The 23,935-nt window shown below is 42.8% G+C and overlaps 1 protein-coding gene across 1 annotated transcript in view; it reads right to left on the bottom strand.

The window, feature by feature from the left end:
* Positions 1 to 353: 353 nt before the first annotated feature.
* Positions 354 to 23,935, bottom strand: part of LOC149434329 (alpha-1-antiproteinase-like) — a 25,617-nt gene continuing 2,035 nt past the window's right edge. The window contains exons 2-5 of the mRNA XM_089663814.1: positions 14,175 to 14,926; positions 10,499 to 10,760; positions 3,732 to 3,879; positions 354 to 596 (exon numbers count right to left, since the gene is read on the bottom strand). Coding sequence (XP_089519940.1) covers positions 408 to 596; positions 3,732 to 3,879; positions 10,499 to 10,760; positions 14,175 to 14,926 — 1,351 coding nt within the window. The 3' untranslated portion in view covers positions 354 to 407. The remainder of the gene's footprint in view (positions 597 to 3,731; positions 3,880 to 10,498; positions 10,761 to 14,174; positions 14,927 to 23,935) is intronic.

The raw sequence follows: 23,935 nt of genomic DNA, 5'->3' as shown, positions 1-23,935 counted from the left end.
TTTACAAACAGAACAGACCCAACTACCACCAAGCCAAAAACTCAATGTTCCTATCAACCTATCTAGGAGGGTGCTACATAACTGGGGGAGGGGGTTACCTTTATTAGAGAGACGAGTTTACCTTCGCAAGTGCAATAGACATTTTTTTTTTCAGCAATCTCGTTTACCCGTTGTCTTTTTGGGGGGGAGGGGGAATCTTTTCCTCCAGCCTTGGTGTGTCAGATGGGGCGGTATTGCCTGAATGGTTGCTATCACTAGGAGCCAGGGAACCCAACCATCCGCACGGCTGTGATGGAAAAGGGTTCCTCTGAAGATCGCCCACAACATGCCGCACATAAAGGAGTCGAGACGTGTTAAACCAAAAGAATAATCTTTATTAAAGCTTCGGAAATGCCACACGCAGGGAACTATTTTGCCGGGTTTACAACTTTCCCCATGAAGAGGACGCTTCTGGTTTCGTGGTTATAAATACTGAATAAGAACGGACGATTCATAGTGACCTGCATAGGAAGTTTCATGGGGATGGCCTCCAGTACAGTGGTCCCGGCCGCCTCTGTCCCCTTCTCATCTACGGTGATCTTAGTTTTGTGAACAGCCTGCAGAGGGGAAAAAAACAACCAATTGACATCAAGTTTATAAAATATATTTCCAGGGAAAAAAAAATGTACGACATCCCTGAAATATATGCGCAACTCCCCATGTGTTCTCCCTTTAAAAAATGCTGCAAGTACATGGGTGTCCCCACCAGAGTTCCCATTTACATCAGGTGTCACCATACATGAGGTTCCCCAATCAGTGTGCTCTCATATCAGGTGTCCCCATCAGGGTGCCCCTTATAGCAGGTGTTCCCATCAGTGTACCCCCTTAAAATAGGTGTCCCCATCAGAGCGCCCCCCCATACATCAGGTGTCACCATACATGAGGTTCCCCCATCAGTGTGCCCTCATATCAGGTGTCCCCATCAGGGTGCCCCTTATATCAGGTGTCCCCATCAGGTTGTCCCCTTATATCAGGTGCCCCCATAAGAGTACCCCCTTATATCAGGTGCCCCCATAAGAGTACACCCTTATATCAGGTGCCCCCATAAGAGTACACCCTTATATCAGGTGCCCCCATAAGAGTACCCTCTTAAAACAGGTGTCCCCATTAGAGTGCCCCCATACATCAGGTGTCGCCATACATGAGATTCCCCATCCAGTGAGCTCCTAACTTCCTGCTTGAGATGACAACAGCAAGCCTTGTACTGAAATCTGAAGAAGTGTTGTCAGCCTTGGTAGAGCTTTCCCCACCGGACTACATAATACTCTCCCCCTCTCCTCTTCTCCATAACACATAGTGGAGGCATGCTGTAGGTCAGGGTTAATGAATTAAAATTCAAGGAGGTCCGGTTGCTCAAATTTTCTTCCAGACGAGGTCCGAATCTTTCTTTTCAAGTAAAAGAAAATAGAACAACCTTACATCAGGTGTCCCCATCAGAGTGTCCCCTTACATCAGGTGTCCCCATCAGAGTGTCCCAATCAGAGTGTCCCCTTACATCAGGTGTCCCCATCAGAGTACCTCTTAGTTCAGTTGCTCCCATCAGAGTACCCCCTTTATATCAGGTGTCCCAATCTGAGTGCCCCTATTACATCAGGTGTCCCCATCAGAGTACTGTCACAATACATGAGGTTCCCCAATCAGTGTCCCCTCATATCAGGTGTCCCCATCAGAGTGCCCCCATTACATCAGGTGTCACCATACATGAGGTTCACCATCAGTGTGCCCTCATATCAAGTGTCCACATCAAAGTACCCCCTTATATCAAGTGTCCCCATCAGAGTACCCCCTTAAATCAGGTGTCCCTATCAAAGTACTCCCTTTTATTAAGATCCCCATCAGAGTACACCCTTAAAACAGATGTCCCCATCAGTGCGCCCTCATATCAAGTGTCCTCATCAAATCAGGTGTCCCAATCAGAGTACCCCTTTGAAACTGGTGTCCCAAATCAGTGTGACCTCATATCAGGTGTCCCTATCAGGGTGCCCCTTACATCAGGTGTCCCAATCAGGGTGCCCCCATATATCAGATTCCCCAATGACAGTGCTCCCATATACCAGCTGCCAAAACCACAGTGCCCCCTTACATCAGGTGTCCCCGTCAGAGTGCCCCCTTACATCAGGTGTCCCCGTCAGAGTGCCCCCTTACATCAGGTGTCCCCGTCAGAGTGCCCCTTACAACAGGTGTCCCCGTCAGAGTGCCCCCTTACATCAGGTGTCCCCGTCAGAGTGCCCCTTACATCAGGTGTCCCCGTCAGAGTGCCCCTTACATCAGGTGTCCCCGTCAGAGTGCCCCTTACATCAGGTGTCCCCGTCAGAGTGCCCCTTACATCAGGTGTCCCAGTTAGAGTGCCCCCTTACATCAGGTGTCCCCGTCAGAGTGCCCCTTACATCAGGTGTCCCTGTCAGAGTGCCCCCTTACATCAGGTGTCCCCGTCAGAGTGCCCCTTACATCAGGTGTCCCCGTCAGAGTGCCCCCTTACATCAGGTGTCCCAGTTAGAGTGCCCCCTTACATCAGGTGTCCCTGTCAGAGTGCCCCTTACATCAGGTGTCCCCGTCAGAGTGCCCCTTACATCAGGTGTCCCCGTCAGAGTGCCCCTTACATCAGGTGTCCCCGTCAGAGTGCCCCTTACATCAGGTGTCCCTGTCAGAGTGCCCCCTTACATCAGGTGTCCCTGTCAGAGTGCCCCCTTACATCAGGTGTCCCCGTCAGAGTGCCCCCTTACATCAGGTGTCCCAGTTAGAGTGCCCCCTTACATCAGGTGTCCCTGTCAGAGTGCCCCTTACATCACGTGTCCCCGTCAGAGTGCCCCTTACATCAGGTGTCCCCGTCAGAGTGCCCCCTTACATCAGGTGTCCCAGTTAGAGTGCCCCCTTACATCAGGTGTCCCTGTCAGAGTGCCCCTTACATCAGGTGTCCCCGTCAGAGTGCCCCCTTACATCAGGTGTCCCCGTCAGAGTGCCCCCTTACATCAGGTGTCCCCGTCAGAGTGCCCCCTTACATCAGGTGTCCCCGTCAGAGTGCCCCCATACATCAGGTGTCCCCGTCAGAGTGCCCCTTACATCAGGTGTCCCCGTCAGAGTGCCCCCATACATCAGAGTCTCACTATAGATCAATAGAGTCCATTAGAGACAGGTGGGGGCAGGAGCTAGGAAGAGAAGCACGCTGCAGGAGGCGGGGCACACACGTGACGTCATTGGTTGCTATGATGCCGGCAATCCTAACAACCAATGACTGCAGCTTAGTGAGGATCCAACACAGCAGAATGGTGGGCTGATGGTCCGAACTGGACTGCCAGTAGGTCCGAGCCATTGCCAGTTAAAGTGGCGCAGTGCTGAATAGCAAAAAATGGCGTGGTCATGAAGGAGGTAAATTGATAGAAAACACCAAGCAATGCATTTGTGTAATCTTACAGCTGATCTTTTATTACGGGGTGCAAATCTCCTGATTTTTTTTTTTTTCAATGACCCCTACCCCCCTAAAAATATATTCTGAAAGCCACTAAATTAAATTTAACATAAAAAGGTCATTTTGTAAATTCTCAGAATAGGAACCCAAATTTTTGCAATCATCGGAAAACACCTGAACAATTGAGAATCCAGGTAGACCATCGCTCTTACCTCATTTCTTTTTGACGATCTCGCTCCCCCTCCCCCCAAATTTATATCCAGAAAAAAAAAAAATAACAATTCACCTGTGAAATTTTCAGGTTGGGAGCCCCGGAGACTCCAGAAAGATCCGCTTTGCTGGTAAACACATCAGCTATTCCCAGCTTAGGAAGAACTTCTTTTAGATCAAAGGAGCCGGAAAAAGAAAACTTGGGGATGCTCAAATTCACTAGACTGGAGGAGGGGAGAAGAAACAGGGAGGTGATGGCATAAAAACAATGTATCACTCGATGACACAGGAATACCTGCAAAGGAAAACATATGAATGGACAATGTTAGTCTGTTCTGCTGGCTGACCAAAGCCCGGCACCTCGCAGTTGTGGAGTCATCATCAACCCTTAGTAGGTAGTAAATCAGTGGTCTCCAAACTGGGCCCCGGGGGCCGGATGAGGGCCTTTGCTTGTCTTTATCTGGTCTGTTGGGCACTATTTCTCCCACTTTCTCCAATGACACCAACATTGATATATGATTCCTACAAATGAGACCAACGATGGGGAAACGTTCCTTTATCTGATACCAACAGTGAGACACTATTCCTCCCACTGACACCAATGATGGGGCACTATTCCTTCCCCTGATACTCACAATGGGGCACTATTCCTCCCACTGACACCAATGATGGGGCACTATTCCTCCCACTGACACCAATGATGGAGCACTATTCCTCCCACTGACACCAATGATGGGGCACTATTCCTCCCACTGACACCAATGATGGGGCACTATTTCCCCCACTGACACCAATGATGGGGCACTATTCCTCCCACTGATACCAATGATGGGGCACTATTCCTCCCACTGACACCAGTGATGGGGCACTATTCCTCCCACTGATATCAATGATGGGGCACTATTCCTCCCACTGACACTAATGATGGGGCAATATTCCTCCCACTGACACCAATGATGGGGCAATATTCCTCCCACTGACACCAGTGATGATGCACTATTCCTCCCACTGACACCAATGATGGGGCACTATTCCTCCCACTGACACTAATGATGGGGCACTATTCCTCTCACTGACACCAATGATGGGGCACTATTCCTCCCACTGACACCAATGATGGGGCACTATTCCTCCCACTGACACCAATGATGGGGCACTATTCCTCCCACTGATACCAATGATGGGACACTATTCGTCCCACTGACACCAGTGATGGCGCACTATTCCTCCCACTGATACTCACAATGGAGCACTATTCCTCCCACTGACACCAATGATGGGGCACTATTCCTCCCACTGACACCAATGATGGGGCACTATTCCTCCCACTGACACTAATGATGGGGCACTATTCCTCCCACTGACACCAATGATGGGACACTATTCCTCCCACTGATACCAATGATGAGGCACTATTCCTCCCACTGACACCAGTGATGGGGCACTATTCCTCCCACTGATACCAATGATGGGGCACTATTCCTCCCACTGACACCACTGATGGGGCACTATTCCTCCCACTGATACCAATGATGGGGCACTATTCCCCCCCCTGACACCAATGATGGGGCACTATTCCTTCCACTGACACCAATGATGGTGCACTGTTCCTCCCACTGACACCAATGATGGGGCACTATTCCTCCCACTGACACCAATGACGGGGCACTATTCCTTCCACTGACACCAATGATGGGGCACTATTCCTCCCACTGACACCAATGATGGGGCACTATTCCTCCCACTGACACCAATGATGGGGCACTATTCCTCCCACTGACACCAATGATGGGGCACTATTCCTCCCACTGACACCAATGATGGGGCACTATTCCTCCCACTGACACCAATGATGGGGCACTATTCCTCCCACTGATACCAATGATGGGGCACTATTCCCCCCCTGACACCAATGATGGGGCACTATTCCTCCCACTGACACCAATGATGGGGCACTATTCCTCCCACTGACACCAATGATGGGGCACTATTCCTCCCACTGATACCAATGATGGGGCACTATTCCCCCCCCTGACACCAATGATGGAGCACTATTCCTCCCACTGACACCAATGATGGGGCACTATTCCTCCCACTGATACTAATGATGGGGCATTATTCCTCCCACTGACACCAATGATGGGGCACTATTCCTCCCCAATAAAACAATGAAACACTATTCCTGCCACTGACACTAACAATGGGGCACTATTCCACCAACTGACACCAATTATGGGGCACTATTCCTCCCACTGACACCAATGATGGGGCACTATTCCTCCCACTGACACCAGTGATGGGGCACTATTCCTCCCACTGATACCAATGATGGGGCACTATTCCCCCCCCCTGACACCAATGATGGGGCACTGTTCCTCCCACTGACACCAGTGATGGAGCACTATTCCTCCCACTGACACCAATGATGGGGCACTATTCCTCCCACTGATACTAATGATGGGGCATTATTCCTCCCACTGACACCAATTATGGGGCATTATTCCTCCTACTGACACCAATGATGGGGCACTATTCCTCCCACTGACACCAATGATGGGGCACTATTCCTCCCACTGATACCAATGATGGGGCACTATTCCCCCCCCTGACACCAATGATGGAGCACTATTCCTCCCACTGACACCAATGATGGGGCACTATTCCTCCCACTGATACTAATGATGGGGCATTATTCCTCCCACTGACACCAATGATGGGGCACTATTCCTCCCCAATAAAACAATGAAACACTATTCCTGCCACTGACACTAACAATGGGGCACTATTCCACCAACTGACACCAATTATGGGGCACTATTCCTCCCACTGACACCAATGATGGGGCACTATTCCTCCCACTGACACCAGTGATGGGGCACTATTCCTCCCACTGATACCAATGATGGGGCACTATTCCCCCCCCCTGACACCAATGATGGGGCACTGTTCCTCCCACTGACACCAGTGATGGAGCACTATTCCTCCCACTGACACCAATGATGGGGCACTATTCCTCCCACTGATACTAATGATGGGGCATTATTCCTCCCACTGACACCAATTATGGGGCATTATTCCTCCTACTAACACCAATGATGGGGCACTATTCCTCCCACTGACACCAATGATGGGGCACTATTCCTCCTACTAACACCAATGATGGGGCACTATTCCTCCCACTGATACCAATGATGGGGCACAATTCCTCCCACTGACACCAATGATGGGACACTATTCCTCCTACTAACACCAATGACGGGGCACTATTCCTCCTACTAACACCAATGATGGGACACTATTCCTCCCACTGACACCAATGATGGGGCACTATTCCTCCCTGATACTAACATTGGAGCACTATACCTTCCCCTGATACTAACAATTGGGCACTATTCCTCCCTGATCCCAACAATGGGGCACTGTTCCTTCCCCTGATATTAACAATGCAGCACTATTCCTTCATGATGCCAACAATGGAGCACTATTCCTTCCCCTGATACTAACAATAGGGTACTATTCCTCCCTGATACCAACAATGGAACACCATTTCTTCCCAATACCAGTAATGGGGCACTATTCCTCCACGACACCAACAATGGGGCACATTTCCTCCTAATATCAATGATGGGGTATTGTTTACACCCACAGTCCAACCCCTCCCAAAGTCTGAAGGACAGTAAACTGGTCCTTTGTTTATAAAGTTTACAGAACCCCTGTAGTAGATGAACCAATTAACAGACTAGGGTCCTAAGGAGTGGAGTAGGATGACCAAGTATCCCGAAAAAGAGTATTGTGGGAAGCAGAGCATCCCCATAATCCCTCTACTCAGCATGCTCTTTGCATATTTTTCAGCAGGAGATCGAGGATCGAGAACATGCAAATCAGAGGTGTGGCTATCCTTGTATAGGATGCTAGAAAAATGTAGTTTTTGTTTTCTCTGTTGTCATTGGAGCAGCTATTGATTATTTTTTTGCTTCACAGGCTGCTGGTTTGGTTGTTTCCCCCTGCAATCTGGAGGTTTCCAAAACATAGAGGGTTGGGAAAGTCAAATGGGCAGCCTGAATTTTATGGTGCTCCAGCTAATCCCTGGGGAGGTGTGCCCAGTAGGTGGGTGGAAGGGGACATAAATAGTCTGAAGCCTAGGGCATGGGTGGTCTGGTCCCACTGGAGGAGTTCCCACCCTCAGGGGCTGCTGCTCCTCTGAGGTAGTCCTGCTAGAGTTGACTGATGGTCAGTGAGGTTCCAGCCATGGCAGAGCTGGGGGAGCTATTCCTAATTTCATCTGGAGCTTAGGATTCCATCTGGATAAGTTAGGAGTGCCTGGTGGATGCTGGGGGATGTACAGCTGCCATGGGATATTGTGAGTACTGACCCAAGTTCAAGGTTCAGTGATTGTGTGCTCCTGGGGTGCCAGCTCTAGCTATTTCTGAGACTGTGTCCTGTCCTGAATCTCTGTTCTGGTCTCTGAGTGTATCCTGGAGTTCTGGAGTATCCATTACCACTCCAATCCCTCACCTGTTACACATTCTACAAGCAAATGCAATGTTAAAAGATATGCCCTAGACTGCTTGGTGGAGCCAGAGTGAATGGATTCTTGCCTCTGGGATTGGTAGCTTCTGCAATGTTTGGAGAAGAACCAGTTAAAATCAGCGGCTCCTTTGGGGTAGTGCTACAGAGGGACAACGAGGACACTTTCTTTGAGGGCTTCTGGTATTTGTAAAGGTCTATCGATGCACTTCTCAGCTATATGAGGTAAGAAGGCATGAACCATGAGGGTGTCATGCTGAATGATGCCGCTGATAGGAAGCAGGAGGTGCCCTTCTGAAAAGGACAGCTATAAGGGGGATGAAGACTGAAGAAGAGCATGCTCACTGAAGCTGTAAAACTAAATGGAAGAAGGAAGCCTCCAGTCCAGCCTTTCTCAACCTTTTAGAACCCTTGAAATAATATTCAGGTATCGGAGAACCCCTACCAAAACCAATTCAATGGAGGGGTCATTGGGAAAGTGCCTCACTGGGTGTCAGTGGGAAAAGTAGCCCTTATGTCATTGGCCAGTGAAAGAATGCACCCCTTACAATGGTGGACAGAATGCCACCATTAGGGTTCATTCACTTGTGCGGCAGCCCTTGCTGCCCCTTTGAAAAGCTATCCATGGTGGTTTGCTTTTTTGCTTTTCAGAGCACATTTGACAGGTAGTGAGGAGGCAATATGTCGCCTCCTCTCCTCCCGATTTCAGCATAGTAAATGCCACACCACTGTGCCACAAATCTGTTCATTGTACGCGGTTGTGGTGCCGCCCTATAGACTTGCATGCAACATGCTGCATGTCATTGTTCAGGTGAGTGGTCTAAGAGCAGTAAAGCTGCAACTTGACCAGTTGGTTTTACCGCTCCCTTGCCAACTACTGTGAACAAACCCATGCAGACAGCTAAAAAAAATTGATGTTCTGCAGCTGGTTATGCTAAGTGGTCTTGGCCCTGGAACTATACAGGCACCACCAGATGGAAGGTCTATCAGGCACGGCTCAAGGAACCCCTAGCAACTTCTGGAGGAACCCTAGGATTCCATGGATCTCTTGCCCAGAAGTTGCTAGGGGTTCTTTGAGCCGTGCCTGATAGACCTCCCATCTGATGGTGCCTGTATACAGTGAAGGAAATGCGTATTTGATCCCTTACTGATGTTGAATGTTCGCCCCTCACAAAGAAATGATCGGTCTAAAAATTGAATGTTCAGTGTATTGTAACACTGAGAGACAGAATAGCAACAAAAAAAATCAACAGAAATGCGTCTAACAAATGATGACTGATCTGCATGTTCATGAGGGAAATAAGTGATGAAGAGGAGGACTGGTTGAAAGTGTTATGGTCAGATGAGACCAAAATCGATCTCTTTGGCATCAACTCAACTCGCCGTGTTTGGAGGAGGAGGAATGCTGCCTATGGCCCCAAGAACACCATCCAAACTGTTAAACATGGTGGTGGAAACATTCTGCTTTAGGGGTGTTTTTCTGCTAAGGCGACAGGACAACTGCACCGCATCAAAGGGACGATGGACGGGGCAATGTACCCTCAAATCTTGGGTGAGAACCTTCTTCCCTCAGCCAGGGCATTGAAAATGGGTGGTGGATGGGTGTTCCAGCATGACAATGACCCAAAACACACGGCCAAGGCAACAAAGGAGCGGCTCAAGAAGAAGCACATTAAGGTCCTGGAGTGGCCTAGCCAGTCTCCAGGCCTTAATCAGATTGAAAATCTGTGGGGGGAGCTGAAAGTTCGAGTTGTCAAACATCAGCCACTAAACCTTAATGACTTGGAGAGGATCTGCCAAGAGGAGTGGGCCAAAATCCCTCCTGAGATGTGTGCGAACCTGGGGGCCAACTCCAGGAAACGTCTGACCTCTGTGATGGCCAACAAGGGATTGGCCACCAAGTACTAAGTCATGTTTTGTGAAGGGGATCAAATCCTTCTTTCCCTCATGAACATGCAGATCAGTCATCATCTGTTAGACGCATTTCTGCTGAATTTGTTGTTGCTCTTCTGTCTCTCAGTGTTACACCGAACATTCCATTGTTAGACCGATCATTTCTGTGTGAGGGGCGAACATTCAGCATCAGCAGGGGATCAAATACGCATTTCCTTCACTGTATACAGGCACCATCAGATGGGAGGTCTATCAGGCACGGCTCAAGGAACCCCAAGCAACTTCTGGAGGAACCCTAGGATTCCATGGATCTCTTGCCCTGGTTGAGAATGTCTGCTTCAGTCTTCTCTTTTCATATGACATATACAGTATATATAGAGAGAAAAACGTGTAATAAACAGTTCCAAGGAGAGGTGCTCTTACTCTCTGTGATTGGACTTTTTAAATTTCTTGACTGTATCCCTCCAGTTAGCTTCCACTTCTTCCATTTTGCCTTCGTTGGGGAGGATGAACAAGGCGGAGGCATTCCCTTTGTAGTGGAGGACTACGGCGGTGGCATCATCTAAGACCGCACAGCTATAAAAGCCAGTCTTAAACAGGAAAGGCACCTTCACGGTCTCATCCTTACTCACGTGAAAATCTCCTTCTTCGGTAAATTTCTCCTCAAAAGGATATTCCCATTTTCCTACCAATGAATGAATGATAAAATAAATATATAATGTGGAAAAAAATGAGTTCTTCTTATCTTATAACTGCACTTGTGTCAGAAAACCAGACACTGAAAAGACGGCTTTGGCAGGTGCAGCATTTCCCTCGTAAGGGCCGCCGGATTTTGACTGGGTTCCCCTAAGCTTTGCACGGCCAGGCAACACGCACTTTCCACACTTGTGCTCGTCATTAAAAAGTCCTTGTGCTGGTTTCCAGTTGTTTTTATTAAGGGGTTAATAAATTGGATGGGATCTAGGGGTACAAGGGATGCCGAAGAACTACAGAACCCGACTGCGAACCTCTCAGCAACTAAGTACAAAAAATGTGGACTTGCAAAAACATGGCAGTGTCCCGTTTTGGTGTACCTCCTCAGACCCTCCTCTTTACCAGCTGTACTGAGGGGTATCCCTGAGCAAGGGGGTCCCAAAATCTTGCAGTTAAGCAGTCCCGGATAAAGACTAGTTGGCCATTGCACCTGACTATCCCCTTTCCTTATCTGGCCTAGGGATTGCAGGAGTACTCACACTGTCCTGCCAGCATGGTGGGTTGGTAGCTGCCTTCAGACCTTTTGCTGGGCTGGCTTCTTCCCTGCTGCTCAGGGTGTCCTACTTAGGTGACTGAGCAGTCGAGTTCCTCCTGTCCAGCACCCTGTCGGTAGGTACGCTCCCCTCCCTGGGACCACCTCCCAGGCTCCACACTCCAGCCTCCTCTCAATCCATCTTCCACCCAACTTTCCCCTCTCCCCAGGCTATGTCATATTTGAGGGTTGCCCTAGTCACCATGCCCAACCTCCTGCTAGGTGATTGGCCATGGTTCCTCAAGAAAGCATATCTAGGCCTCCTCCCCTCCTCCTCTCCTGTTCCAGAAAGTTCTTTAGTGTCTGGAACGGTGGGAGGGCTCCAGAAGCCCTGAACTGTAGAACCTCCCAGCCTGTCCTGAGGTGAACTCCTGCCTCACTCCCAGGCTGACTCATCCCAGGCCTCTATCTAACCCAAACCCTATCTAACTAACTTGGAGGGCGTTACACAGGTTTATAGCTCATTTGGAAGAGTGATGGTGTTCCTTGTTCCATTCCATTCATCATCACTAGTTGTCCATTACCAATGGGGCAGAAATTGATTGGAAAGGTGAGGGTATCAACTAACATGTGCTCTGGTGACAACTAACTATAGAGATTTACACAGGGGCTGTCAGGGCTCTGTCCACAGCAGAGGTACTCAGAGACCTGGCATTCCTGCCAGTACCTTGCATGGCCGCAGAAATGCACGGTGGCGAAAATCCATGCGCACTGCGGCACGGACTTGAGCCAGAACACACATGCGGACTGGCGCATAGTTACGCATGCATTAGCTCAGTTTGGTGTCAGACGGCCTTTATAAGGAAGCCCATCACTCCCTCAAATTGCTGGTTGATCTCTGGCTCCCCAGTACCTTTGTCCATTAAATACACATTTCAAATATACTGTGCGTCTTTAAAAATACAAATCTACATTTCTGGAATGCATTTACAAATATATGTTAAAAAATCTGAAGAATATATTTAAAAAATTATATATTTTTAAAAATATATTTTTTTTTAAATACATTCTTCAGATTTTTTTAATATCTAAAAAAGTAATTTTAACATATAATTTTACAAATAGTTGTAAATGCATTCCAAAAATGTAGATTTGTACATTTAAAGACACACAGTACATTTGAAATGTATTTTTTTTAAATATCTTTCATATATTTTGTGTGTGTATATATATACATACATATATATATATATACACACAGTATATATATATCTATATATATATATCTATCTATATATATATATACATATATATATATATATATATATATATATATATATATATATATATATTTTTTTTTTTATTGAAATATATTGAATACGGCCAAAATTGTGGCATTTTAAATATATGTCAATATATTTGATAAGAATATTTTTAAAATATATTTCAGATATATTTTTCTTCCATGTGGGGCTTTTCGAGGGCTAACCAATCTTCCTCAGAGCTACTAGCCCTGAAGAAGAGGGTATACTGTGGGTATACTGTGGTTCAGGGCAGCTCACCCATACACCTATCAAATTGGGATGAGTAGCTGTAATCACATGGCCCCTTCACAGACGACGGGTCTCAGCTACTCAGTGAATGAGGCCTAAGGCCGGCCATACATGGGTTGAAAATCGACCAATTTTTTGTCCGAAAATCAGACCTAAGAATAATCAGCCGATTTTCGCTCTGTTAGTGAGATCAATGGCACCGGCTGATTTTCATGGTTCCTCCCCTTTTCGGTGATCGGCATGTTGGAAAATTAGTGAAAAACGACCGATTTTCGCCTCAATGATGGTCAAATCATACGTTCGTTTTTCTGAAAAGAACATGCGCACGAGCCGTGACCTGGAAGGAACAGAATTTTTGCCTGTTATATGGGAACTTTATGACTCTGTCGGCCCATTTTCCAAATCAATGATGGCACCATCGGATTACCGAGTGAACAACGTTTCCGATTTTCGGATGAAAAATCATTCGGAATTCGAACCATGTATGGCCTGCATAAGGGCCTATCTCCTGAAGGTTGAGCTGCTTATGGGCCAATAATGATGCACAGGTGGGTCCTACCTTGGGATAAGCACTGTGGATTCGCCGACAAGATCAGTTCCACAAAGAACAGAATGTTATAAACTTCTGTCTCAATTTTTTTGTAATATCGGGCCTGGACTCTTGCAAAGGAGTTAATTTTAGGTCATAAACTTGAAGAAAAAAGGCTCCAGAAGAATATTCTCTACCGTATGAAATGGGCCATGTTGGAGGGTCCAGGCTTCCATCTAGTGTCGTCCTTAATTTTGCTTGACCCCAGTAAGTTTCTAAATGGAAGCCTGGATGTTTACACCCTGACAGATGCCACTTACAATGCCAAAAGATGGTCTTGCACCAAATTCATAAGGTCCACTTTTTGAGGGCAGCCCACCCCCCTCTCTCTAAACCATCCAATGAAACCTAATAAAAATCCCTGTGGGGGTAAAATGTAAGATGATATCCTTCCTCTTCCCCAGTTTCTGCCTAGAGGTTGACGTCATCATGCTGCTGGCAAGATTCAAGGGATCATTGAATAGCTCAATCTCAGGAGAAGATGATCTTGCAATGTGCTGCTGTATCTTTTCTTGAGTTTTGGTGCCCTCAACATTCCCCAAGATCTTATTGGCAGTAGGTTGGCATCACCCCTAGGTACCATGGAAGTTGGGGAAAGGTGAATATATTATGTAACATTTTCATCCACAGGTGTTTTTTTTTTTAATATTGCTGCATTTTAGCAAGGAGGAGGGGCTTGCTGGGAGTGCAAGGTTCTAAATGTTCTCCTATAACTTACTCTCGATGACTTACCTCTGAAATAAATAAAGTTGACCAGAACGAAGGCTGCGTCCTTGGCTACACTGTTCAGCACATCCACGATCTTGCCGTTCGTTTCCTTTTCAACGTAGCTGTTGATTTGTTTCTTGGCCTCTTCAGAATTAGTAAAGTCTACAGTGAAGGCTTCGGAATCGTAGAGGTTCTTGGCCTTGTCGAGAAATTCATCGAGGAACTTCCATTTCTCACTTAAGAAAATGCCGTTCCCAATGTCGATTTGAAGCTCACTGTTGTCATCGTTGAGCACATCCAGCAGATGGTGGAAGCCAGCATGAATTTCTTTCTCTGGAATTTCAGAGGTGTTGAAGCCAATGCCTTCTATGATCTGGTCATGGGTTTTCTCCTTGGCACCAACGGACAGAAAAGACAGTGCCACAGATATACTGATTGGGGAAAGGACGATGTTTTCTGATGGATGGTCCGCCGCTACCTGCCTGTAGAGGTCATATGCAAATTTGGTATTGCTAGCTGCTAATTTGTGGCAGGCCAGTGTTTCATTGTTACAATGATGGTGGTGGTCATGGTGGTGGCCATGGTGGTGGCCATGGTGGTGGCCATGGTGATGACCATGGTGGTGGCCATGGTGGTGGTGATGGTGGGGGTCACCTTTCTTCTCATGATTGTCTTTGTTTCCAGGTTTTTTCCCCTCACCCATGTGGTGGTCGGCAAACACCACTGAGTAAAGAAGAGCCACACTCAAACCCAGGAACAGTAGAACCCTCATTTTCCTGCAGAGAGAGTAAAAAAAAAATTCAATAACAGCTCATCTATAAGTATGTTTGTACTGTTGTAAATAGATATTTGATACCTCCCTGGACCTGTGCGCTGCTCTGACTTATTTATTTCTTGCGGCTGTAAATTGTAGCTTGAGCATTTGAGCTCCGTAAAAAAAAAAAACAGGCATTTTGGAATAGAAGGTAAGAACTGACAACATGTAAAAAGGAATGAGAGCTCCATCTACTGGTTGGATATAAGATGACAGAATATGTGCCACATTTCACATTTAGAGTCAGTTAGGAAATTGTATTTTAATTCTGTTTGCTAACTCTTTGTGCAACCAAACTATTTGCTGTACTTTTTGGAGGACTCTTATTTTTTTTTTTTCATTTTTACTTTTTTTTTTCAATTATTTTTAATTTTAATTGGTGGATGATTTCAGAGGCCACTGTAAGCTGCTGTCTTATTCGTAGTAAACTTTGTTTTTTTTTAATGGTTTTCTTTAAACATAGGTGTGGGGGCTTTTGTGTAACGGAGTTGTACTTTGGGATTTTTATTTATTACGGGGAAATTATTTTTTTTAATTTTCTGTTGATATAGCCGTTATTTTAAGTTACAGTAAACCACCATTTTTTTGTGCTGTAAGGGTCAGTCAGGAAGTTCTACTTTAATTCTGTTTGCTAACTTTTTGTGCAGTCAAACTATTTGCTGTACTTTTTGGGGGACTCTTATTATTATTATTTTTTTTATTTTTTATTTTTATTTTTAATTGGTGGATGATTTGAGATCAGCAGCCATTGTAAGCTGCTGTCTTATGAGTAGCAACCTTTGTTTTTTTTGCATAGCTTTCCTCAAACATGGGTGTGGGGGCTTTTGTGTAACAGAGTTGTACTTTGGGATTTTCATTTATTATGGGGAAATTATATTTTTTATTTTCTGTTGATATAGCCATTATTTTAAGTTACAGTAAACCACCATTTTTTGCTGTAAGAGTCAGTCAGGAAATTCTACTTTAATTCTGTTTGCTAACTTTTTGTGCAATCAAACTATTTGCTGTACTTTTTGGGGGACTCTTATTATGTTTTTTTTTTCTTTACTTTTTTTTTATTTTAATTGTTGGATGAGTTAAGATCAGTAGCCATTGTAAGCTGCTGTCTTATGCGTTGCAACCTTTGGTTTTTGCATGGCTTTCCTTAAACATGGGTGTGGGGGCTTTTGTGTAACGGAGTTGTACTTTGGGATTTTCATTTATTATGGGGAAAATATTTTTTTATTTTCTGTTGATACAGCCATTATTTTAAGTTACAGTAAACCGCTTTTTTTTGTGCTGTAAGGGTCAGTTAGGAAATTGTACTTTAATTCTGCTTGCTAACTTTTTGTGCATTCAAACTATTTGCTGTACTTTTTGGGGGTCTCATTACTTTTTTATTTACATTTTTTTTTTAAATTTTAATTGGTGGATGGTTTGAGATCAGCGGCCATTGTAAGCTGCTGTCTTATGCGTTGCAACCTTTGGTTTTTGCATGGCTTTCCTCAAACATGGGTGTGGGGGCTTTTGTGTAACGGAGTTGTACTTTGGGATTTTCATTTATTATGAGGAAATTTAATTTTTTTTACTTTCTGTTGATACTGTCGTTATTTTAAGTTACAGTAAACCACCATTTTTTGCTGTAAGGGTCAGTCAGGAAATTCTACTTTAATTGTTTGCTAACTTTTTGTGCCATCAAACTATTTGCTGTACTTTTTGGGGGACTCTTATTATTATTATTTTTTTCATTTTTTATTTTTATTTTTAATTGGTGGATGATTTGAGATCAGCAGCCATGGTAAGCTGCTGTCTTATGCGTAGCAACCTTTGTTTTTTTTGCATGGCTTTCCTCAAACATAGGTGTGGGGGCTTTTGTGTAACGGAGTTGTACTTTGGATTTTTCATTTATTATGGGGAAATTTTATTTTTTTTATTTTCTGTAGATACAGCCATTATTTTAAGTTACAGTAAACCACCAGTTTTTGCTGTAAGGGTCAGTCAGGAAATTCTATTTTAATTCTCTTTGCTAACATTTTGTGCAATCAAACTATTTGCTGTACTTTTTGGGGGACTCTTATTATGTTTTTTTTTCTTTTTTTATTTTAATTGTTGGATGAGTTAAGATCAGCGGCCATTGTAAGCTGCTGTCTTATGCGTAGCAACCTTCATTTTTTTGCATGGCTTCCCTTAAACATGAGTGTGGGGGCTTTTGTGTAACGGAGTTGTACTTTGGGATTTTTATTTATTATGGGGAAATTATTTTTTTTTTATTTTCTGTTGATATAGCCGTTATTTTAAGTTACAGTAAACCACCATTTTTTGCTGTAAGGGTCAGTCAGGAAATTCTACTTTAATTCTATTTGCAAACTATTTGCTGTACTTTTTGGGGGACTCTTATTATTTTTTTTCTTTCTTTTTTTTTTTTTTTATTTTAATTGGTAGATGATTTGAGATCAGCTGCTGTCTTATTCGTAGCAACCTTTGTTTTTTTTGCATGGCTTTCCTCAAACATGGGTGTGGGGGCTTTTGTGTAACAGAGTTGTACTTTGGGATTTTAATTTATTATGGGGAAAATATTTTTTTATTTTCTGTTGATACAGCCGTTATTTTAAGTTACAGTAAACCGCCATTTTTTGCTGTAAGGGTCAGTTAGGAAATTCTACTTTAATTCTATTTGCAAACTATTTGCTGCTGTGCTTTTTGGGGGACTCTTATTTTTTTTCTTTACTTTTTTTTTTTTTAATTTTAATTGGTGGATGATTTGAGATCAGCTGCTGTCTTATTCGTAGCAATCTTTGTTTTTTTGCATGGTTTTCCTCAAACATGGGTGTGGGGGGTTTTGTGTAACGGAGTTGTACTTTGGGATTTTTATTTATTATTTGGAAATTGTTTTTTTTTATTTAATGTTGATATAGCCGTTATTTTAAGTTACAGTAAACAACCATTTTTTTGTGCTGTAAGGGTCAGTTAGGAAATTGTACTTTAATTCTGCTTGCTAACTTTTTGTGCAATCAAACTATTTGCTGTACTTTTTGGGGGACTCTTATTATTATTATTATTTTTAATTGGTGGATGATTTGAGATCAGCGGCCATTGTAAGCTGCTGTCTTATTTGTAGCAAACTTTGTTTTTTTTTGCATGGCTTTCCTCAAACATGAGTGTGGGGGCTTTTGTGTAACGGAGTTGTACTTTGGGACTTTTATTTATTATGGGGAAATTATATTTTTTTAATTTCTGTTGATATAGCCGTTATATCTCACCATGCCAATGAAACCATCTGCTTTTAAGTTACAGAAAACCACCATTTTTTGCTGTAAGGGTCAGTTAGGAAATTCTACTTTAATTCTATTTGCAAACTATTTGCTGTACTTTTTGGGGGACTCTTATTATTTGTTTTTCTTTACTTTTTTTTTTTTATTTTAATTGTTGGATGAGTTAAGATCAGCAGCCATTGTAAGATGTTGTCTTATGCGTAGCAACCTTTGTTTTTTTTTTGCATGGCTTCCCTTAAACATGGGTGTGGGGGCTTTTGTGTAACGGAGTTTTACTTTGGGATTTTCATTATTATGGGGAAATTATATTTTTTTAATTTCTGTTGATATAGGCGTTATTTTAAGTTACAGAAAACCACCATTTTTTGCTGTAAGGGTCAGTTAGGAAATTCTACTTTAATTCTATTTGCAAACTATTTGCTGCTGTGCTTTTGGGGAATTTTATTTTTTTTTTTTTTCTTTACTTTTTTTTTTTTTTAATTTTAATTGGTAGATGATTTGAGATCAGCGGCCACTGTAAGCTGCTGTCTTAGTTGTAGCAACCTTTGGTTTTTTGCATGGCTTTCCTCAAACATGAGTGTGGGGGCTTTCATGTAACGGAGTTGTACTTTGGGATTTTCATTTATTATGGGGAAATTATATTTTTTATTTTCTGTTGATACAGCTTTTATTTTAAGTTACAGTAAACCACCATTTTTTGCTGTAAGGGTCAGTCAGGAAATTCTATTTTAATTCTCTTTGCTAACTTTTTGTGCAATCAAACTGTTTGCTGTACTCTTTGGGGGACTCTTATTATTTGTTTTTTTTTTCTTTACTTTTTTTTTTTAATTTTATATGGTGGATGATTTGAGATCAGCTGCCATTGTAAGCTGCTGTCTTATATGTAGCAACCTTTGGTTTTTGCATGGCTTTCCTTAAACATGGGTGTGGGGGCTTTTGTTTAACGGAGTTGTACTTTGGGACTTTTATTTATTATGGGGAAATTATATTTTTTTAATTTCTGTTGATATAGCCGTTATATCTCACCATGCCAATGAAACCATCTGCTTTTAAGTTACAGAAAACCACCATTTTTTGCTGTAAGGGTCAGTTAGGAAATTCTACTTTAATTCTATTTGCAAACTATTTGCTGCTGTGCTTTTTGAGGAATTTTATTATTTTTTTTCTTTACTTTTTTTAATTTTAATTGGTAGATGATTTGAGATCAGCGGCCATTGTAAGCTGCTGTCTTAGTCGTAGCAACCTTTGTTTTTTTGCATGGCTTTCCTCAAACATGGGGAAATTATATTTTTTATTTTCTGTTGATACAGCTTTTATTTTAAGTTACAGTAAACCACCATTTTTTGCTGTAAGGGTCATTCAGGAAATTCGACTTTAATTCTATTTGCAAACTATTTGCTGTACTCTTTGGGGGACTCTTATTATTTTTTTCTTTACCTTTTTTTTTTTTAAATTTTAATTGGTGGATGATTTAAGGTCAGCAGCCATTGTAAGCTGCTGTCTTATTTGTAGCAAACTTTGGTTTTTTTGCATAGCTTTCCTTAAACATGGGTGTGGGGGCTTTTGTGTAACGGAGTTGTACTTTGGGATTTTCATTGATTATGGGGAAATTCTATTTTTTTATTTTCTGTTGATACAGCCGTTATATCTCACCATGCCAATGAAACCATCTGCTGAGGGTTTGAAAAGATGATGTTTTGGCCAGATTGACTCTTCAAAATGAGAGAACTTCCCTTCAAAAGTTGAACCCTGAAGACAACGTTGCCTATCTGGCCTAACGACTAGGTGTTTCGGTCTAGGATCCCAGGTGGTGGCTCTACGATCAATATACCCATCGCACACGTTCCTCATATAGACTGAGGGTCAATGTACCGACTTGCCAACACGCCATGGATCTTCAAGTAACGTCCAAAAGCTTTTATTCAGAGTGATCACAGTCAAAAAGTGCAACATTTCAGAGCCATGTTGGATCTCTTGGTTCGGCAAGTGGTCGAGGCAGTCCTGCTAGGCTCTGATAGGCTGGAATTTAAAGCTTTTGGTTGTTACTTGAAGATCCATGGTGAGTTGGCAGAAATGTATGTTGACCCGCAAGAAATCTGTCCCCAATCACCGGTGGTAGGGCATTCCCCACCCCAGAGCTGCACGTATACAAGGGTTGTGTACAGGTGACAACTTCCTGACGGGCTCGAGCACGTGGGTTCAGATCCTAGTTCTACCGTGCCCAAGCTCATCCCTACAAATTACCCTTCCCTCTTAAAACCCAAATTCAATTCTACAAACTTTCTCTTAAACCAAGGCAAATGGGATTTTAAATGGGCCTCCAACAAACCATTAGAACACATGTATTAATTTATTATTACAAACTTTTATATGAAAAAATGTCTGAAGGACATAAATATTCAACAAGGAATAAAATGCAATAAAGCAAGAATATAATAGGTCAGTAAGAATGGAGCTCAAAGGAGAAAAGTTGATGAAGGTCCACACGTTGGTCTACCCGTTTCACAGAATGACCCACTTCCTCAGGACCTTTAAGTCCTCCAATATCTATCTAACAACGATGTATGCAATGCTCCCTCTAACAAGCCCCATGTTGTCAATGCATTCTAAGATTGGGTGGCATGCGTCGAGCCCCACCCGGCCCATGGGGGGACCTTGAAGGTCTACTGGACACGCTGGAGAACCAAAGAGAAAAAATTCCAAAAATATATATATCAAGGCTCAGTAATATAGCGCCCATTACACAGCCGTAATCCCCCCTCACAAGATGGTGGAGAAGAATTCAATTCCTCTTATGATTACTCCTCAGGCCAATCAATAGGTTGACCGACCACCACTCACCTCTCTGATCTAAACCTCAAAAAAACTCAACAGATCCAGAAATTACACCCCATATGAAACACTCGATGGGTGCAGTTGGACCATTTTTGATAACGTATAGGAATAATTGTTTTCTTCCAATGTTCCCATGATTGTGTATTTGTAGGTAGATGACCTGCATATCAACAAGTAGTTCATAACCGGGCAGCACAGCGGCTAAATGGTTAGCACTTCTGCCTGGCAGTACTCGGGTCGTTGGTTCAAATCCCAACCACAGAACCAACTGTCTGGAGTTTGCATGCTCTCCCTGGGCCTGTGTGGGTTTCCTCCGGGTACTCCGGTTTCCTCCCACACTCCAAAGACATGCTGGTAGGTGAATTGGCTCCTGTCTAAATTGGCCCTAGTATGTGTATGTATGAATGTGAGTTAGGGACCTTAGATTGTACACTCCTCGGGGGCGGGGACTGATGGGAATGTACACTATATATGTAAAGCGCTGCGTAAATTGATGGCACTCTATAAGTACCTATAATAAATAACAAAAGCAATTGAAAATTATTGAATGCACAATCCTTAACCGCCTACTGCAGGTATACTGCGCCAGATCATGTACGTAATCCAGCTCGTGGGTCCCAGCCAATGATTTATGACCGAGACCCACTGACCGGCTCAGCAAATGACAGAAGAGAGCCCTGTGTTGGTTAACAACACAGGGCTCTCTAAGGAAAGCAGAGGCATGCCATTTGTTTTCTCCCTTGCTTAGTAAATCAGCACACAGTAAACATTGGTGGGCACACAGTTAACCCCTTGATTAGCCCTAAATGTTAACCCCTTCCCATTAGTCATCAGTACAGTGTATAGTATTATCACCAATCACTGTATTGGTGTCACTGGAGACGTGTCATTTAGTTAGTTCCCATCGAGCATCATCTATTGTCAGATTGCCTGCTGATCACTGATCAAAAAATTCCAGAATATATCCCAGAGTTTGTAGACACTAAAACTTTCCAGCAAACCAATCGATATACACGTATTGGGATTTTTTTTTTACATGTAGCAGAACACAATTTGGCCTAGATTTGATTTTTTTTAAATTGTTTTATTGGATATGTTTTATAACAGAAAGTAATAAAATATTTTTTTTTCAACATATTTGATGTTTTTTTCATTTATATAATAAACAATAAAAAAACCCATTGGTGATCCAATACCAGCAAAAGAAAGCTCTATTTGTGTGAAAAAAATGATATAAGTGGCATTTGGGTACAGTGTTGCATGACCGCGCAATTGCCAGTTAATGTAACACAGTGCCAAATAGCAAGAGATGGCCGGGTCATGACGGGAGTAACACCTTCCAGAGGTCCAGTGCTTAGAGAACATTGCAAATGCAGCGCAAACCAATAAAGAAGAACCTCCCTGTAAAATGTACTATATCTGCTATAAGACAGACAGACAGACAGACAGACAGACAGACAGACAGACAGACAGACAGACAGACAGACAGATCTATTTTTTACTATTTTCTATATGTATATATATATATGTGTTTATTATCTAAAGGCTTATTAAAATATGAATACTTATTATTAGAGATGAGCGAATTATTCAAAAATTTGATTCGGCTGATTCGCCGAATTTGCGGGAGAAATTCGATTCAATGCGAATTTATTCGCTGCGAATTTAACTTATTAAAAGGGTGTTTCTAGGCTTCAGAGAGCCTTTATATTAGTGCAGAACACTGTACCTTTAATTTAAATGCCCTTGGAGTCTGCTGGGGAAGAGAAATAATACTGTCAGTCAGTATGACATGCAGATGAGTGCCGTCGATCTTAGAATCACCGCACACTTCACTCATTTGGGCAGTCACGGGGCACGACGAAGAAGAAGAAGAAGAAGAATGAAAAGAAGAAGAAGAAGAATGAAAAGAAGAAGAAGAAGAATGAAAAGAAGAATGAAAAGAAGAAGAAGAAGAATGAAAAGAAGAAGAAGAAGAATGAAAAGAAGAATGAGAAGAAGAATGAAAAGAAGAATGAAAAGAAGAATGAAAAGAAGAATGAAAAGAAGAAGAATGAAAAGAAGAAGAATGAAAAGAAGAAGAAGAAGAATGAAAAGAAGAATGAAAAGAAGAATGAAAAGAAGAATGAGAAGAATGAAAAGAAGAATGAAAAGAAGAAGAAGAAGAATGAAAAGAAGAAGAAGAAGAATGAAAAGAAGAATGAAAAGAAGAAGAAGAAGAATGAAAAGAAGAAGAATGAAAAGAAGAAGAAGAAGAATGAAAAGAAGAATGAAAAGAAGAAGAAGAAGAATGAAAAGAAGAAGAAGAAGAATGAAAAGAAGAATGAGAAGAAGAATGAAAAGAAGAATGAAAAGAAGAATGAGAAGAATGAAAAGAAGAATGAAAAGAAGAAGAAGAAGAATGAAAAGAAGAATGAAAAGAAGAATGAAAAGAAGAAGAAGAAGAATGAAAAGAAGAAGAAGAAGAATGAAAAGAAGAATGAGAAGAAGAATGAAAAGAAGAATGAAAAGAAGAAGAAGAAGAATGAAAAGAAGAAGGAGAAGAATGAAAAGAAGAATGAAAAGAAGAATGAGAAGAATGAAAAGAAGAATGAAAGGAAGAAGAAGAAGAATGAAAAGAAGAAGAAGAAGAATGAAAAGAAGAATGAAAAGAAGAAGAAGAAGAAGAATGAAAAGAAGAAGAAGAAGAATGAAAAAAAGAATGAAAAGAAGAAGAAGAAGAATGAAAAGAAGAAGAATGAAAAGAAGAATGAAAAGAAGAATGAGAAGAATGAAAAGAAGAATGAGAAGAAGAAGAAGAATGAAAAGAAGAATGAAAAGAAGAAGAAGAATGAAAAGAAGAAGAAGAAGAATGAAAAGAAGAATGAGAAGAAGAATGAAAAGAA

This window comes from Staurois parvus, unplaced genomic scaffold (genome assembly GCF_062004578.1).
Source record: "Staurois parvus isolate SC_StPar_1 unplaced genomic scaffold, SC_StPar_1.0 ptg001774l, whole genome shotgun sequence".
Lineage (NCBI taxonomy): Eukaryota > Metazoa > Chordata > Amphibia > Anura > Ranidae > Staurois > Staurois parvus.
Note: the sequence above shows the minus strand (reverse complement) of the source record. Positions and strands in the feature narration are given on the sequence as shown.